The sequence below is a fragment of the Phytophthora infestans genome, genomic scaffold (assembly GCF_000142945.1).
Source record: "Phytophthora infestans T30-4 supercont1.27 genomic scaffold, whole genome shotgun sequence".
In the NCBI taxonomy this organism is placed as follows: Eukaryota; Oomycota; class Peronosporomycetes; order Peronosporales; family Peronosporaceae; genus Phytophthora; species Phytophthora infestans.
In genome coordinates, this window is record NW_003303732.1 from 1,577,170 (window position 1) to 1,594,878 (window position 17,709).

Below are 17,709 nucleotides of genomic sequence, written 5' to 3' on the forward strand. Positions count from 1 at the left end.
ATCGCAGACGACGCTGAACGGTTTCGTCTCGTCCTGCAGGGGCAGAACAGGAGCCTCTTGGAAATTGACCTTGATGATGTCAAATGTATCCTGGTGCTCTCGTTCTGGAGCCAATCGGCGTTCGTTTGAAGTAGGCTCGACAAGGTATTAGCGAGGCCCGCGTACCCTGCGATGTACTTGTGAAGGTAATTGGCCAATCCCAACCGCACCGGCCATGCTGCAATGGTCTTGACCTTGTCTGGGTTAGCTCGAGCGCCACGTTGCTAACGAAGCAACCGAGAGCCGATCCCTGGTGACGCATAAACGCACTTGTCGATGTTGGTGTAGAGCTTGTTCGCTCGCATGACGTCTAACACTCGACGGGGTGCCCCAAACGTACCTCCATGGCCGCCTTGCCTCCCTCGGTACGGCTATGGACGAAGATGTCATCGAAGTACGATTGTACGAAGGCATGCGATGGCCTGAACAGCTGCGTCGCCAGGTGGTTGTATGTCACCAGGGCGTTAGATAAACCCTGCGGCATGACGAGCCACTCTCAAAGCATTCCGCTTGGGGTGCTCATCGCGGTAAGCGGGATGTCGCTCTCGCGCATCAAGATCTGGTAGTATCCGTCTACCAAATGTAGCGCACTGTACAGTACGCATCTGGCCATGTTGTTCAGCAGCACATCATTTCGTGGGATTGGTGTCTGGGCCGGCACCGTCGCGTTGTTTAGCTTGTTACAAGCTTCGACTAGTCGCCACTTCCTGTATGGCTTCCGAGCGCAAAAAGTTGGCGTCGAGTGCGGGGACTTTGACTTCCGCACCATGCCCCTTCGCTTTCGCAGCGAAGAAGGCATCGATGATCTCGCACTGTTCGCGTGGGAGAGGCCAATGTCTCGTGACACAGTACTTTGTGCTAGACACGAGATCGATCATGCCTTAGGCTTAGATAAGGTGGGAGCCGGGTCGGTGGGTGCTTGCTCACCACGTCGCATACTCTGCCACCAAGGGATCCACCGGGTCCTTGGGGTTCTTAAGGATCTTAGAGCCCAAGCGCGTCTGATGTTGTTTGCTCAACTCGCCCAGGACGTCCTCGTCCAAGGCAGAGGAGGAGTTCAACTCCTCCCGAGTGGCCTCTGGTCTTATGAACACCATCTCAGCAATCTCCCTAGCCTTGAGGCTGGCCAGAAAGACTTGGCCGTCATTTCCTCTAGGGTCAGTTTATCTGCAACTTCTGGCAACGGCTCCGAGGGGATGCCAGATGACATCATGGGTAAACCGGTCTCGCCATCGAAGATGTGATAGGCTCTTCCACCTGCCGCGTCGGAGGAGTCCGGGCTCTGAACTCCGAGTCGCTGGAAGCGACGTCGATCGGAGCCTCATTCTTGCGGAGGCGGCAGCGACCGTGACGTAGAGCTTCGCTACCCACGTCTTGATATGTGATGGTGTCAATATCCGAGGCACTCGAGGTCACGTGTGGTACTGTGTTACCCGCGCACAAGACCAATCACGATATAGAAGACCTAAATGAAACTAGCAAACTTCTCCAAGAAGAAGGCTCGACGTGTCAGGTTCTGCTCTAACCGCACGTTCCATCGTTTATTTAAAAGACTAAATAATGCTAGTAGCGTTTATTCGCATTGAGTATCACGGGACAATACTATTTCACAGCAACTAATTATAAAATAATAAAATAGCACTATTCGGCCAACCCTTTAGTTTCAATCGAAGCCACCAGGATTCCAAACGAGAAAGTAGTGGCTGGCAAACGTTCTGGAGCCGTTTACTGCTGACACAGCTCCAAGCTGCAAAAGTTTGTTTTCTCGATTTACTGGATGCGTTTTGTGCTAACGACACATCGTTCGGCTTCACTCCTTTCACAGTGCTGTTTGCACGAACGGTATTACGCAATCAAGATGGAATCAAACAGCGAGAGCATAATCAGAATAATACCAGACCAAGAAGCTAATAGTCTAGGGTACTGTACATAGCTTGTCAAATACTTCTCTCAGAAGGCAGCACATCGAATGATATAATTGGTCAAAACTAAGTATGTAAAGAGCTCTAGCTTTTTTAAGCTTGGTCTAAAAGAGCGTGAAACTCTAGGTCTAATGTGAAAATTGCAGTAATTATTCTTAACCCCTCGACTCCCAACGTCGTAAGATACGACATATTAAAAAATTTACGTCGTATCTTACGACGTAAAAGGCATTACAACAGAATTTGGCTCAGAATTATTTTTCCAATACTTTAATCAAGTCATTTTGAAAAAATCAGGTCCTGGAGGTATTATATGAAAACCAAGAAACGGGGTGCGCGGGAAAAGTAGGGGACGGGGATCAGTTTTTTTATCTGAATCGGTGGCTTGTCAACCGCTCATTCCAGCTTACGCCGAATGGCGCGCATTCGTTCCAGTCGTCGAGGGAAGGCCGCAGCTACAGTCGCGGCAGCAGCTACAGCCGCCGCCACCGCGCGTGATATCGACTTTGGTCACTTCTGGCGCCAGCTTCGTGCTGCTGGGTGGACAGCGAAGAAGCCCAGTGGATTGCAGACCGAGTGGGGTTATTCAAGTCCTGATGGTACCAAGGTGCTGATTGGAGAAGACGCCGTAGTGGAATATGCTCTGGAGTCTGGACTTCTGGTCGAAGGTGACAGTGACAACGATGCGGATACCCTGGATGACAGAACCTCTGATAAACGCGTTACCGCCTCGCAGATTGACACCAGTATCGAGATATCGCAACGTACCATGAGAGATTTGTTCGGCACGTCTAGCGAGTCGGAGGCAGATCTGTCACAGTCGGCAGTCACTCGGGCATTTGATTTGCCACCTGAAGGCCTATTACTGGACGCCTCGCAACTTGAAGAAGCTGCCGCTCGTTTGCAATTGCTGTCGGGCGCGTCTGGAGCTGAGAGCGGCGTTGAAGAAGAGGACAAGTCTATTGCCGATGAACAAAGACGGAAGCCCCAGCGTCAAGCTCCCAAAGAAGAAAAGGATATCAACTTCGTACCTGAGAATGAAAACACAAGCACGTACGAAAGCTTCAGCTCGGATGAGAGCGACGGTGTTGCCTACACAGAAGACGACGAAGGTCCAGACCGTGGAGACGACGACTGTAGCGATGATGGCATCTCCGATGGCGACGCCGTGGAGATGGATGAGGCTTTCATCGCTTCACTTCAGTTGGACACTGAAGCACCTGATCGACGCAGTCTGCACCAGCGCGAGGATGCGTTGCGAGCAATGAAGTGGACGTCTGTGTCGTCTTCTTTCGAGTCAAATGTGGAAGCGTATCCAGGACTTGGTGCGGAGCTTGCTCAGCCAACGAGAGAGCTACGCAATGTCACACACTCGCCACTTTTTACCTTCTTCTATTTTATGCCCAAGTCCATGTGGGTGAATATCAACCAAGAAACGAACATTTACGCATTTCAGCAAGTAGACAGACGAGCTGAAGCAATTCATGCTCGACAAGTCAAGCACCCCGACCGCCGCCAAGAAACGCTGAAGAATATACGGCGCCGCCTGAGAACTAAGCCAGCGTACCAGGCTCACGAGATCCTACACGCCCTCGGTTTGCTCGTTGCGCGCATGCTCTGCCCGCAGAAGAGCTTTGCAGCGCACTGGTCGATGGTCGAAGATGGCGCCGTTCCTGCTGGCAGCTTCGGACGCTTCATGAGCCGCAGCCGCTGCCAGGATATCCTGAGAGATCTCCACTTCGTCGACAACCAGGGCGAACGGAACAGGGACAGGCTGTGGAAACTGCGACCGGTAATTGCCAAGCTTCAGCAGCGTTTCCTGGAGGGCTGGTCGCTGCCTGGTGTTTTTTCTTTTGATGAGGGGGTATTACCAGCCACGTCTAAGCGGAACACGACGAGAATGTTTATGCCTGATAAACCACACCGATACGGGTCGAAGATGTTTATGACGTGCGACTCGAGGACAGCCTATTGTCACAGGTAAGCATCTGAATGTCGTAAGATACGCCATCAACCATTCTGACCGACTTCTATGTCGTATCTTACCAGATTCGAAATGTATGCAGGCAAGCGCACTTCAGAGGCTGACGGCAGCACTTCATTTGACCACAAGACAGGTGCAGCTGCTGTGGTCAGGAACCTGAAGATTGTACTTGCAGAAAACAAGCGACAACGGTGGTGCGCGGTTGTTGTAGACAGATACTACTCTTCTATTCTCCTTGCAATCGAGCTGCTGAAGATGAACGTTTACGTTATTGGTACTATCATGGTCAACCGTCTCGGGCTGGACAAGAACCTCCAAGTAAAGAGAGCAACGCGCCCGGCGAACATCCCACGCGGCACGTTTACCTTTTCACGTTCGGTTGCAATACCATCCATGATTGCTTTCCACTGGTGGGACCGCAAGCCGGTCCACTACCTGTGTACAGGCGCAACGATGGCGCCGTCAACGATTGAGCGGAAGGTGAAGCAGGTTGGGGCAATTACGGTGCCATGCCCAGCCGCCGTAAACGACTACCAAGGTTGGATGGGTGGAGTTGATGTGCATGATCAGCTCCGCCTCCAAGCCTACTCGCTCCAAACATCTACTAAGCTCAAGAAATATTATAAAAGCCTATTCTTAGGCTTCGTCGATCTCGCGTTAGTCAATGCCTACATCTCCCACACCGAGGCTGCGAAGATAGCTGGTATACCAGCTATGAAGCGTCGCGAGTGGTACGGCGTCCTCCAAAACCAGCTCCTTCAACTGAAGGCAGAAGACTTCACCGGTGTAGTCGCAACGCCACCACCTTCAGCGCAGAAACGTAAGCGTACCCCGCGGCTTACACATGTCTTGGAGCAGTGTGAGGACTGGGTGACGGTCTCCAATGTGCAGAAGCGTCGCCAGCGCTCCTGCAAGGTGTGCGCGTTGTTGAGAATCGACCGCAAGAAGAAATCTTACGCGACAACCTTCTATTGTGAGCGCTGTTCGATCGATGATGCCAAGTGTTGGCTCTGCAACAAGATCCGGCGAGAATACAAAGGGGTGGCCAAGACGTGCTTCGAAATCTGGCACGACAATTTTGATGCCGGCCAGAGCATACCGTCGAACTTGGGGGAGCGGATTGTGCTGCGGCGACCCGGACAAGAAGCAGGAAAACGGCAGAAGACTCGCCGAGAGATCCAGCTGCGAGGTGACGAAGCCGATGACGAGGCTGAGTAGCGTAGCAAAGACGAGTGCGAACTTGATGAGTCCTTTGCTCGTAATGCACAGAACCTTGAATCAATGTGTTTTCTACGTTTCGTGTTTGCAAATGACAGGCCAATGATCGGACTTTCTCTTCTAGTCAGTGCTGGCTCGTGGTAAGTTACGACATACATAGCTGAATAATGCAAACTAAGTTACGAAGGACCTGTTAACAACTTATACCCCATCCCCTAGGGCTTTCTTTGCCCCATACAGTTATTCAGCTCTAGCACTAAGTCGTAAGATACGACGTACAATAAGCCGTCCGGTGCCCTCATTCCTGGGAGTCGAGGGGTTAACTAGCCCAAAACGACCTGACTATTTTAATATTTGTTCTTCGACTGTGTTATATAAAAAAAATCTCCCTAATAGAGCCTAAGCGTGCGCTTTTAGTAGTCGTATCATTGAGCTATACTATGCCTGTAGCTCACAGCTTGTGTTTAACAAGGAGACGTGTTATAGGAACAGAGTGGTGCTATACATGTACATGCGTTGTACGATACGCTTTAAAAGTTACGTTTAGCATTTTGTGAGTCGCATACAGACACATACAACGAGCTCTCATTGAGAGCAAGCTATCTTTGAGGTCTGCTCACGCTCACGATCGGGGTCGTTTTACCATTCGGTAACACTCGCATTAAGCGTACCTTCGCTTCCATTTCTCAATTTGCAGCGATCTCGCTGCTTTAGCACCGATGACGACCATCCAGATTGTTATCGTCGCCGTCGTTTTGTAAATTGCTCAAGTTTGCGTCAAGGCGTCGAGAGACAATTTGTAAGCTTGTTATGTGCGATTAGTTTTACTGCAATGACTTCGCCTCAGTATTTAGTAAGCGAGAACACGACATTCCGAAAAAGTAAGAGTCCAAGAGACAAAAACACTAGATTTTCATTTCTCTCGTGTTAGTTTGCTCGCTCACGCGGACGTCAAAAAGGCCGCTGCAGTGTTGATGACTGCCGCGACGTCGTCCACGTGCGCTTGGATCGCAGCGTTGTCGTCCTCGAAGACAATGCAGTCCGAGATACCAGGGAACGCAGCTCCCTTGTACCCTTCGTAGAAGCCCGGTCCGAAGATCATGTGCTTGAACCACGGTCGATGCGGCAGTCCAGCGTCAGAGAGCAGATAGCGCTCGAGACGCACGAGTTTGTCGTTCCAGAAGTGCCGCTCCGTCTCGAGCTTGCGAGTCTCTTTCTTCTTTTTAGGATTCTTCTCTGCAAACGCCGCAATTCGAGCTTGAAAGACTTCAGCGTTGCTGCCGAGCGTCTCGATGGCGTCATGGAGCTCCGCGTAGTCGACGTGACGTCCCATTTCCGCCGTGATCTTCTCGTATCCAGCCAAGTCTTCCTGCATCACAAGGGCGTAGGTAGAAAAGTCGAATGGGACGATAGCGCTGTCCACTAACCGCAGCGTGATGAGCCCCCACCACTTGGCCATCGTCGTGTGCGTTGCGTAGTGCGGATCTCCCACACTCTCCACGTACGGAATGCTGTCCATGGTGCTGTGATACGTCCCGTACGTGGCGCTACCGACCGTGTAGCCCAAGTTGGCAGAAATGATTCCGAGGTGCTGGTAGAACGCCGTAAAGTCCGTACCGGAGCCCAAGAACTGGAGCAGATGCTCCGGAGCCAGCGTGCCATCGTCCGCTCCAGCCGCAAGACTCGAGCGTCGAATAGCTGTCTGACTCTCCCACTGCTCGTACAAGCTCTCGGTGACGTCGACGCCCTGGAAAGCGTTGCCAGGAATGAGCTGCGCGGTGGCTTGCAGGAAGTTGGCGATCGATGGCGTTCCGCCGGAGCTCACGAACGAGCCAACCACGTTGTCCACGTTGACGTAGGCCACCGCCTGCTTCTTGAGCAACTCGGCGTGGTCCTCTGCGAACTCGGTGCTGCCCAGTAGCCCCAGCTCCTCCCCGTCCCACGACGCGATGACGAGCGTTCGACGTGGCCTCCAGCCTTCCTTCAGCAAGTATCCGAGCCCGCGAGCGATCTCCAGCATCACAGCCGACCCACTGGACGGGTCCACCGCTCCACACACCCACGCGTCACGGTGGTTGCCGATGATGACCATCTGCTCCGGCTCCTCCGCGCCCTCGATCGTGCCGATGACGTCCCAGATCGGACCAATACTGTTGTCCATAGTCACGTCCAAGTTCAGCACTGTAGCCTCATCGTCACCCACGAAGTAGCCTCCATTGCTCAGAGCCAACGCGCCTTGCCAGAGCTCGGGAGCTTTCTCCCCTCTTAGAGACTCGAGAATGTACCGAGCCTGACCATACGACAGAGGCAGCGCAGGGATGTGTGGGATGGTTTTACACTCTTCCTGGCTCAGATAGGGCTCTCCAGGTAGCGACGGGAAGCCGGGAGTGAGGGGATCTCCGCCGTAGATGGAGTTATACTGCACAGAGCCCCGTTGAAAGGAGCCTTCCGGTCGCCATGGACCTTCCGGATAGACTGGTCCTTGGGCGTATCCGTCGTCTAGAGGGTCCGAGTAGATCAGCACGCCAGCCATCCCATGCTGCTCTGCCAACATGACCTTGAGGCCTCGGAAGTTGCCTCCATATCGCACGAGCGCGATCTTGCCTTCCAAAGTGACGTTATGGTCTCGAAGCCACTGGAAATCCACTGGTCTGGCGTAGTTGACGTACACGACAGACGCCGTGACGTTGCCAGAGGCCGAGTACCCGAGATAAGGGGGCAGCGCGTCCTCGTTGCTCGTGCACGAGTCTCCCGTGATCGTTGCCTCGGTCAGGTTCAGCTCTCTAGCTGCTTCACTTGGAGCCAGAATACTGAGCTTCCGGTGGATGGGAAGTGATAGTAGAGGGTAGTACTCCACGATCTCGGCTTTAAGGCCGAAAGACTCGAACTGTTCGGCCGTAAACAGCGCCGTCTTGTAGTCTTGATGGCTACCAGCCGGATGCGGGACACTGGCGTATGCGCCGTGGAATTTACGGATCTCGGTGGTGTCCACCGAGTCCAAGAACTTGCGTTCCAGCTTGGAAAGATCATCACTCTCGTCGTCCTTGTGTTTGTGACTGAGTGTTGTTGTTTGCTGGGCCTCGTTCGGAGCCTTCTGGTGGATTTCAGACGTTGCCAAGGGGCTTGTTGAGCTCGTTTTAAGTTCCTCTCGTCCACTGACGGACTCGTAGTGGCTTTGTAGCAGCATGTAGCCCGCTAGAACCAGCAACAACGTCGCGAATCCCACCGATCGCCATAGTTTGCTTGATACACGAGATCTCCCGTCGATATCGGGCACCACACGGCCGTGGAAGGTACCATACACCTCCGACGCGTCCTCCAATGCCTCGTGGTCTTCGTACCTGCTGCGCGTAGGCCCGGGGCTCGCCAGGGGCGTCGATAACGGCATCATCTTCGACTTGTCCTCGTCACGTCCTTTTGCAGACTGACGTACACTCACCCATATGACTTTCCTAAAGTGACTTGATTGGCTAATACAGAAATCTGGTTCTTGTGTTTAAAACACAGAATGAGGAAATATTAGAAATGCATTTCTAAATAGCCCACCTGACGACGTCAACCATTTTGAAGTTGTCATTCCGCAATTGAGCGCTTGAACCTTTACGTGAATTATCATGTCGGTCCGCGACGAGCTGGTACAGCAAGGTGTGCGTTTTCTGCAGCATCCAAAGGTGCAGGACACGCCGCTGTCGGAGAGACTGCAGTTCTTGGAGAAGAAGGGGCTCACACCCAAAGAGATCGCGGCGGCGCTCAAACTCAACGACGAGAAGAATTCTGCACGAGCGGCGCAAGCCGTTGCCTCTGTGGTGCGTGCATAATATCTTAAGTTTTAATTGTATCGAGGATGTGTTACGAGCTATGTATTGCTATTTCGTGACTACAGACGAGCGGTAAGAGCGGTGAGCGACTACAAGGCCGCGTGGGCGTCGTTGTGGGCGGGAATGTCGGGTTGGGACAGCTCATTGCCGTCAAGCTGGTAAAGGAAGGCGCCAAACTCGCTATAATTGGCGCGAAAGGAGCGGACGCTATGAACTCTCCTCAGACCTGCAACGTGGAGGCTCAGATCCAAGAACTGGAGGGCGCGACACCCGCCAAGATTTACGAAGGCGAACTACACGACTGGAGCTTTGTAGACGCAACGTACGCTGCTATTGCCAAGGAGTTCGGCCGCGTTGACTTTGTGGTCAACTGCGTTCCAGCTCCGAAGGACAGTGGCGCGAAGCCCACAGCTCTAGTGGATGTGGACGCTACGGCGTGGGACGAAGCCATGGGAGTGTCTGCCAAGGCCGTCTTCCTCAGTTGTAAGCGTGCAGTGCAGCAGATGCTGACGCAGGACAACGGAGCTGTTCGTGGTCGCATTGTTAACATCTCATCGCTGTACGGAATGGTCGCCCGCAAGGGCCACTTCACGTTTGGAGTGGGCAAAGCAGCCATCGTGCAGCTCACGCGCCAGGTCGCTGCGGAATATGCGTCAAGTGGCATTGTGTGCAACGCTGTGGCTCCGGGCTTCATTGACGACTCCATCAGTCGTGACGATTGTCTCGCTCCAGCATCAAATAACCGGATTCCAGCTGAAGAGCCTGGCAAGGTGATGGATGTAGCCAACGCTGTCACGTTCCTGGTATCGGACGACGCTCGATACGTCCACGGCGTCAACTTGCTCGTAGACGGCGGCTACATGGCGTGCTAGGACCAGTATATAAAGCCCACAACTCATGATGTTTGCTCTTGTTGTTGTTTTTCCTGTATAATAAGAGACAAAGTCTAAAACTTGCCGCCTGTGAAGACGTTGATCGCATACGAGAAGGCAGCAAAACCAGCGCAGCCGAGACACTGCGCTTGGATACCCTGGCCGGCTGCCAGCGCTGCACCCGTGGCGCAACCCGCCACCAGTTCATTACCCACGTCGTGCCGTGCACGAATCTTCTCAGTCGCGCACTCAAGACCTGAGAACATGGCCGATATGACGAGGAAGTTGTTGCCCCAATAGCGGCATTTCCCTGCTGTGACTCTCCATGATCCAGCCAGCTGCAGTACCGTATCAACGTTAATCAACTCGACAGCTGAAACAGCAAGACATTTATAATATCACAGACGTACCGACTCGCGCCACGGTACTTTTGGCAGTTCTCTCTGTCCGGGGAGCGGCACAGGCGGCGTGATGCCTTCGTAGCTGCCCAAAACTAGACCGAAAACGTTGCCCATGACGTACCCTGTAGCGAGAAATGCAGCGCTTAATGTCAATAAGTATTCTAAACTTTTAGGAAACGCAGTAGCACGCACCCATGGCCGCCGAGAGAAAGAACTTGCCAGCGCACGACTCGGTGATGGGGTTGGGCTGTTGCCACTGCAGGATCTGCGGCGGGTACGCGGGAAGGAACGGATGAATACCCACGGTGTCGTACAGCAAGTGCATGTTGAGGAAAGAGCGAGGAAACAGGAACGGGTTGGGCGGCGTCTCCTTGCTCATGTCCTCCACGTGCACGCCCAGCCGCGCATTGGGGTCGTCCGCTCCATTGGCCATTGCTCCGAAATCAACAGTGTGCGTGTTTAAACTAAACAGTGTTTACAAAATTTGATGTGGCATACAGATTTGAAACGAGTTTTGTGAGCTCTACGGTAGTCTAAATTTCCAAACCTACGTTTGACATGTAAACACAGTGAAAATCGCACGTCGAGGTTTTAGTGCTCGTAGCCATTATCAATTTCAGGGTGCTCGTTCTGCTCGTTCTTCAGCGATCTAATTTGTCAAAACAATGTTTTATTTTACTGGCTATTAATCTACTACAAATTTTGCGATGCGTTATTTCCCTCCGAGAAGAACAATGCTACTGACTCGCGCCCAAGCTGCTGCTGCAGCCGCTGCACGAGCCGCCTACGCCACTGCCCAAGCTGTGACCTTGGCTGTGTGAAGTGTGGAGGAAGAGCCAGGACTGCGTCCAGCTCAAACCTGAGGCTCAGGTGCCTCCAGGACGCGATGCTCGCGTCCAGAAGCCGGACTTCGACGGACCATTGGCTGGCGAGCCGCCAGCCCCATCCTACTGCTAATCCTACGAATATATGTTACCGGGGTTTTTCCGTGTGCTGCTACACACTCGACAACTTGCGCCGTCAAGAGCAAGCAGCAGCACTCGGTTTTCTCCCCTGCTGGACTTTCAGTCCCTGCAACTTACTGTTGTTACGACTTCTTCCTTCACCACAATGGTCACCACTCGGCGCAGCCGAGGAGCGACCATCACTCAGGTTATGAGCCCAAGAAGGAGAGCTGGAAGCCCAGTCCGGAGTACGCAGAGCTCGCGCGCGTCCGACGAGTTGCAGTTGTCTGCAAGAGCAGACGAGACAACGTCAGACGAGGCACATGCGACGTCACAAGCGTCATCAACCCGAGTTGAGCAACAACTCGAGCTCTTATTGGCCCAATTCGGTACCGTTATGACTACACTGACAAATCAGCAGCAAGTGCAGAACATTCCAGTGGAAGCATCCACCCGACGCCAACAAAGGCAGCTCATTCAAGAATTCTCAGCGGCTCGAGCACAACCGCAGCGAGTGCCGACGCCGTACGGACCCCGCCGAGGAAATCCAAGCACAGAGGAACTTACCGCCGGCGCCAGCACGCGTCAGAGCGAGCCGCCAAGAAACCCGAGACTGTCCGAGGCTGCAGCGCAGCCAGTCCAGACCGAGGCCGGGACCGACTCCGCAACGCACGAACCCATGGGGGGAGACCACAGATGCACGCGGTGCATGAACCAGAGCGGACACGTGCAGTTGAACGCAAGACTTACCGATAACAACTACCAGACGTGGCGCGTCGAGATTTGCTCCATTCTCGACGTCGCACACCTCTTGGACCCCATCATGGAGCGCGAAATGATGGCAGACCAACGTAACGAAGGACAGCGCTGCTGTTTCAAGCAACGACTGCGTGTTGCTCAACGTGAACTTACGATGGGACTTAGTCAAGAGCTACAGATGCGATTTACAAGTGTTAGTCAATGTGCTGATCCTATCCTACTGTGGCATACACTGGAAGATCATTTTGATAACCATCCTGGCGTAAACAGCGTGTTTCTCAAGCGAGATATGCTGAATCGTCGCCTGCAACGTGACGAGCGACTTGACGATTACATTCGTGACATCGACGACTACCAGCAGAGACTTCGCCGCGCGAACAAGCAGCTGCCTGAGCAGGAAGCCGTCTCTATCCTATTGTCGAATACAGTGGGTGTGTACCCAGCGGTGGTAAACGACCATGAAGTACGTATTGGACGTGATGAGTCCATTACGTGGGAGCAAGCGATCGAGCGCCTTCGACTCGCTGACCACTCACGCCAAGAGACTGAACTACAGCAAGGACGTGGTGGAGGTGGACGTGCCGCCCAGCGAGATGTTGCATTTGTGGGTGGCCGTGGCGACGGACACAACGACAGAAGAGGACGTCGAAACTCAAGCAGCAGCCAAGCACGAGGCAACAACAACCGCACAATCGTCGCAGCCGCAGCTCATCGCCGCGTGGGCGGAACAAGCGGCAGAAGAGCAAGAGTTCATCCAGTGCGAGGGATGACATCGCCAAGCGAAAGGCGAAGACGAAGTGCAACTCGTGCGGAGAGCAAGGACATTGGAGTGGCGATCCTGAGTGCCGCCAGCGTGGCAACAATAACAACAACAACAACTCGAGCAACCCGCCGCGCAGGATGATCGATGTGGTTACTGTGAAGAGAGCCAAGTCGGCTGCACCGACTCAAGCTGAAGGACAAGAGCATGTACTCGCGGTGCGTGACAGCTTCAACTACAAGGACAAGGACAAGGACAAGGACAAGGACCAGGACATGGTGGAGTGGGTGTTGGATAGCGGTGCGCAGACCAACGTCTCGAGCGACCTTACCTTGTTTACGGAGCTACACGAAGACTCAGTCGCAGAGCTAGTCTTCGGCAACGGCACAACCGAGCGCGCAACTGTGGGCACAGTGCTCATGCAAGTGCTGAACGAGCACACGGGCAAGATTGAGGAGCGCCTCCTTGATGACGTGAGCTACGCCAAGTCGGCTGCCTACAACCTGATCTCGCAGACCTACATACAATTCAAAGGAAACTTCAAGGTGCGCGTCTCGCATGATCAGAAGACTACGTGGCTGGTCAAGGACACATTGAAGCTGCGCTTCAAGCACATCCGCGGGATGTACCGCATGTGGACGCCACGTCAGAGCAAGAACGTGATGAGCGTCAAGGCCAGTGAAGCTGAGAACCCCATGATGTTGCTGCACAACCGCATGGGCCACGTGAACATGGAGACTATCAAGACTATGGCAGGAAACTATAACTTTGGCATCAACATGCAGTCGAAGAATTTTGCTCTCTATGAATGCATTCCATGCTTAGAGTCAAAGACGAAGCGCATGAGCTACAAGCGCAAGCCGTCTCGCTCTACAAAGCCCTTGCACAAGCTTTGTGTCGACCTATGCAGTGTTGGAGTGGATACAATATCGAAATCAAACCAGTTTCTATTGATTATCGACGAAGCTACGAGATACAAGTGAGGATATCTATTAGCCTATGCAGCGGGGCTGCCGTAGCTTTAGCGTCAGATAAAGACGTTCGACTCAAAGAGTCACTAATACTAAGTTCCTTATCCAAAGGACACTTACAGCCCAAGACCAGGGCTCAAAGTTAACACCTTAACTTTTATGCTTCAAAACCAGAAGTGTTTTATTTACTATTATTGCGGCCAAGCCGCCTAGGGGTAAATGTATCTGTTTAACTATCTAGCATAGTTAAACCTAACCAAATGCATAACGTGTGGCTTTCGGCCAACGTACTGAGAGACCTTGTTAACTCTCCAACTTATGTACTGAGAGTTTGTTAGCTCTCCGGGTACTTCGTACCCCTGTGTGTTCCACACCATGTAACCCCGTTACAGCATACAAAGACGAAGCCACGGAGCTGATTCAGAAGCAGATTCGCTGGATCCAGAACCAGTTCCCGAAGGCGACCATCAAGATGCTGTTCTCCGATGGTGGTGGCGAGTTCGTCAACATGCAGCTCGAGACCTTCTGCAAGGACCTCGGCATCGACACGCGTTCATCCAATCCCTACAGCCCGCAGGAGAACGCTATCGTGGAGCGCACGAACCAGACCGCCATGCGGCAGGTCAGATCTATGTTACAAGCTACGCAAATGCCTGTTTCATTATGGGGAGAAGCCTTCCTACATGCAATTGAGACGCTCAACAAGACGCCGACGCCGGTGTTGAAGGACCAGCAGTCCCCGTACGAGGACCTGTACGGAGAGCGGCCAGACCTCAGCGTGCTGCGCACGTGGGGGTGCTTGGTGCACGCACACATCCCTGACGATTCTCGGCAGAGAAAGGAGAAGCTCACTCCAAGGACGCAGATGTGCTTACTACTTGGCTACAGCGAGAAGACCAAGGGCTATAAGCTGCTGAACCTACGCACAGGATCAGTGACGACGTGCAGAGATGGAAACATGAAGGCACACGAGAAGTACACAGTGAACACTGTGTATATTGAGCAACTTCTTGCAAACACCTACGCTTACGGAGACTACGCCTTACCTGCGGAGATCCCGATCGTGCCGATCCGGACGACAATGTCTACGTACCTGCAGCTGCCTGCAGAGCTTGCAGAAAGGCGAGCAGCGGAAAATGGCGAAACTGGCCACCGCTGGTGAGAACCAGGACCAAGGTGTTGAAGTTGAAGCCGAGTCTGCGACTCGAAGTGATGACCCAAAGCTACCAAGCGAGGACGCTAAGAAGCCAGCAGCTTCAGTGGGAGGTTCCAAGCGGAAGAACACAAAGGGCCAGAATAAGGCGAAAGCATGTGCAAATCGAGTGGGAGCCTCGAAGACCAAGGACAGTCGACGTGACGCTCACGAAGACGAGAACTGGGAGCCATGCATGACGCAGAAGTCGTCGCCAGACGACAGTGCAGCTACCTCGCGACCGAAGCGGAAGCGACAGCCATCCGCCCGACTCAAGGACTACGTAGTGACGAATGTGACGAAGCAGAACGTCGAGGATGTGCAGATCCCCATTAGTCACAAGCATGCGGCAAGGTCAAAGAAGTGGAAGGAGTGGAAAGCAGCGATGCAAGTCGAGATGGACTCACAGCAGCAGCACGAAACTTGGGTGCTCGTGCGACGCACGGAGGCCAAGGGCAAGCGCGTTATTTCGTGCAAGTGGGTGTACGCGCTCGAGAGAGACTCTACGGGCCGGATTAAGCGATATAAAGCTCGACTAGTGATCAGAGGCTTTTTACAACGCATGGGCATCGACTACAGTGAAACATACGCACCTGTTATCAGATTTGAGACGATCAGATGCGTGATCGTATACGCACTGCAACGCGGATGGGCCATCTTGCAGTTCGACGGCAAGACCGCGTTCTTGTACGGTGATCTCGACGAGGAGGTCTATATAGAGCAGCCTCCAGGCTTCGGAGAAGACTCTACGCGCTACGTATGCAAGCTACAGAAGAGTTTGTATGGGCTAAAGCAAGCGCCTCGCGTTTGGAACAAGACATTCCACAAGTTCCTGACGAAGATCAAACTCGAGCGCCTCGACTCTGACTACGGACTCTACGCCAGGAAAGTGGGAGGAGAAGTCACCATGTTGCTCACGGTGTACGTCGACGACCTACTGCTCCTCGGCCCTAGTGATCTTTGCGCTAAGGTTGCTAAGCAACTCAGTGAGGAGTATGAACTCACATCTCTCGGACCAGTCAAGTATCTACTAGGCGTGGAGATACTGATCGACAGCGAGCGTCGACATGCGGTATTTTGCCAGCGGCAACATATTACGGAGGTGCTAAAGCGATTTTACATGGAGGGTTGCAACGCGGTTGCAACACCGGAAGCGCTGCGCGCTGAGGTGGTCACAGATGCGAAATATGACTCCCCGCCTTCGTACCGAGAGCTCGTTGGTGCACTACAATATCTGGTCTCAGCCTCAAGGCCGGACATTGCGCACGCTGTGCGTAATCTCAGCAAGTACCTGTCCTGCTTCGACCACACACACTATGCTATGGGAAAGAGGGTGCTACGCTACCTGAGTGGTACTCAAGACCACGGCTTAGTGATGGACATTGTTATTGGGAACGACGTCAAGCTGACGTGTTACACCGATGCTGACTACGCTAATGACCCTGATGACCGAAAGAGTGTTAGCGGGTTCGTGACGTTCGTCAATGGTAACGTGGTTTGTACGGATCAAGAAAGCAAGAGATTAACGAACAGAGCACAACGGAAGCAGAGTATATTGCCATGAATGAAGGCACTAGAGATCTACAGTGGCTACGTGGACTCTGTGAAGAACTATGCTGGGAGTTCGTGACTCCGGAGATTATCGGCGATAACAAGTCATGTATCTATCTGACTGCCAAGCCTGGCAAGCACAGCAAGAACAAGCACATTATGAACAAGTTCCACTTGGTGCGCCACCTCGTGGAAGACGAGCAGCTACGGATTTGCCATGTTGGCACCGACGACATGATCGCCGACGCGATGACGAAGCCATTGCCGAAGGACAAGCTCGAACATTGCCGTGATGGGATGAAGGTGCTGCGCATCGACCGTCAGCAAGGCTCATCTCGCTCAGTGGGAGCCAAACATCATCGCCATGCGTAAATGCAAGCTACTACTACCAGTTCATGCATGCGAAGGACAAGAAGGAGGAAGAGCGCTGCCAAGGCCGAAGCGTCGTGCTGCAGCGCAGCTAGAAGATGCCAAGGACATCGTGGTGAGCTCTACAAGGTGATCATGTTGAAGCTGCGCTTCGACTAGATCAAGTGGGAGTGTGAAGTGTGGAGGAAGAGCCAGGACTGCGTCCAGCTCAAACCTGAGGCTCAGGTGCCTCCAGGACGCGATGCTCGCGTCCAGAAGCCGGACTTCGACGGACCATTGGCTGGCGAGCCGCCAGCCCCATCCTACTGCTAATCCTACGAATATATGTTACCGGGGTTTTTCCGTGTGCTGCTACACACTCGACAACTTGCGCCGTCAAGAGCAAGCAGCAGCACTCGGTTTTCTCCCCTGCTGGACTTTCAGTCCCTGCAACTTACTGTTGTTACGACTACTTCCTTCACCACAATGGTCACCACTCGGCGCAGCCGAGGAGCGACCATCACTCAGGCTGAAGGCCAACCGGCTCCCGCCCACACTGCACAGCCATTCAAGATCCGAGACGTTTTCCCTGCTGGGCACGGCTTCAATAATTGCGGAGACACCGCCATCGTCCCACATATGGCCACAACGCAGACACCAGCGCTTGAGCTCTGTTCAAGCGCAACCCAACACTTCATGAACATCGCGCAGCACTTCATTACCTAGACTTAGGCCCTTGCTGAAGAGCAGACCATGTTCCAGCATCACTAGCGTGGGGAAAACGACGCACATAACGCGGCGCTGGTGGCTGTTCAAGCTTCGACGGAAATACGAGTGCAGCAGCTCACTGAGCAACAACATGCCATTGCCCATCCGCTTAGTGAAGCGCTAGCTACGACACAAAACGAGCTGGCGTCTCAATTCCAGCAA

The 17,709-nt window shown here is 53.3% G+C and overlaps 3 protein-coding genes across 3 annotated transcripts; 1 reads left to right on the forward strand and 2 right to left on the reverse strand.

Moving 5' to 3' along the window:
* Positions 1 to 6,058: 6,058 nt before the first annotated feature.
* Positions 6,059 to 8,397, reverse strand: PITG_12818 (glutamate carboxypeptidase, putative; the record flags this gene model as incomplete). Its single annotated transcript, XM_002900151.1, has 1 exon — positions 6,059 to 8,397. The coding sequence occupies one exon, from the start codon at positions 8,348 to 8,350 to the stop codon at positions 6,104 to 6,106; it is 2,247 nt and encodes a 748-aa protein (XP_002900197.1).
* A 380-nt stretch (positions 8,398 to 8,777) lies between these two features.
* On the forward strand, positions 8,778 to 9,853 carry PITG_12819 (carbohydrate esterase, putative; the record flags this gene model as incomplete). Its single annotated transcript, XM_002900152.1, has 2 exons — positions 8,778 to 8,969; positions 9,047 to 9,853. The coding sequence occupies 2 exons, from the start codon at positions 8,778 to 8,780 to the stop codon at positions 9,851 to 9,853; spliced, it is 999 nt and encodes a 332-aa protein (XP_002900198.1).
* A 74-nt stretch (positions 9,854 to 9,927) lies between these two features.
* PITG_12820 (Mitochondrial Protein Translocase (MPT) Family) lies at positions 9,928 to 10,368 on the reverse strand (the record flags this gene model as incomplete). The annotated part of the gene is made up of 2 exons (XM_002900153.1): positions 9,928 to 10,191; positions 10,282 to 10,368. The coding sequence occupies 2 exons, from the start codon at positions 10,366 to 10,368 to the stop codon at positions 9,928 to 9,930; spliced, it is 351 nt and encodes a 116-aa protein (XP_002900199.1).
* Between the last annotated feature and the right edge of the window lie 7,341 nt (positions 10,369 to 17,709).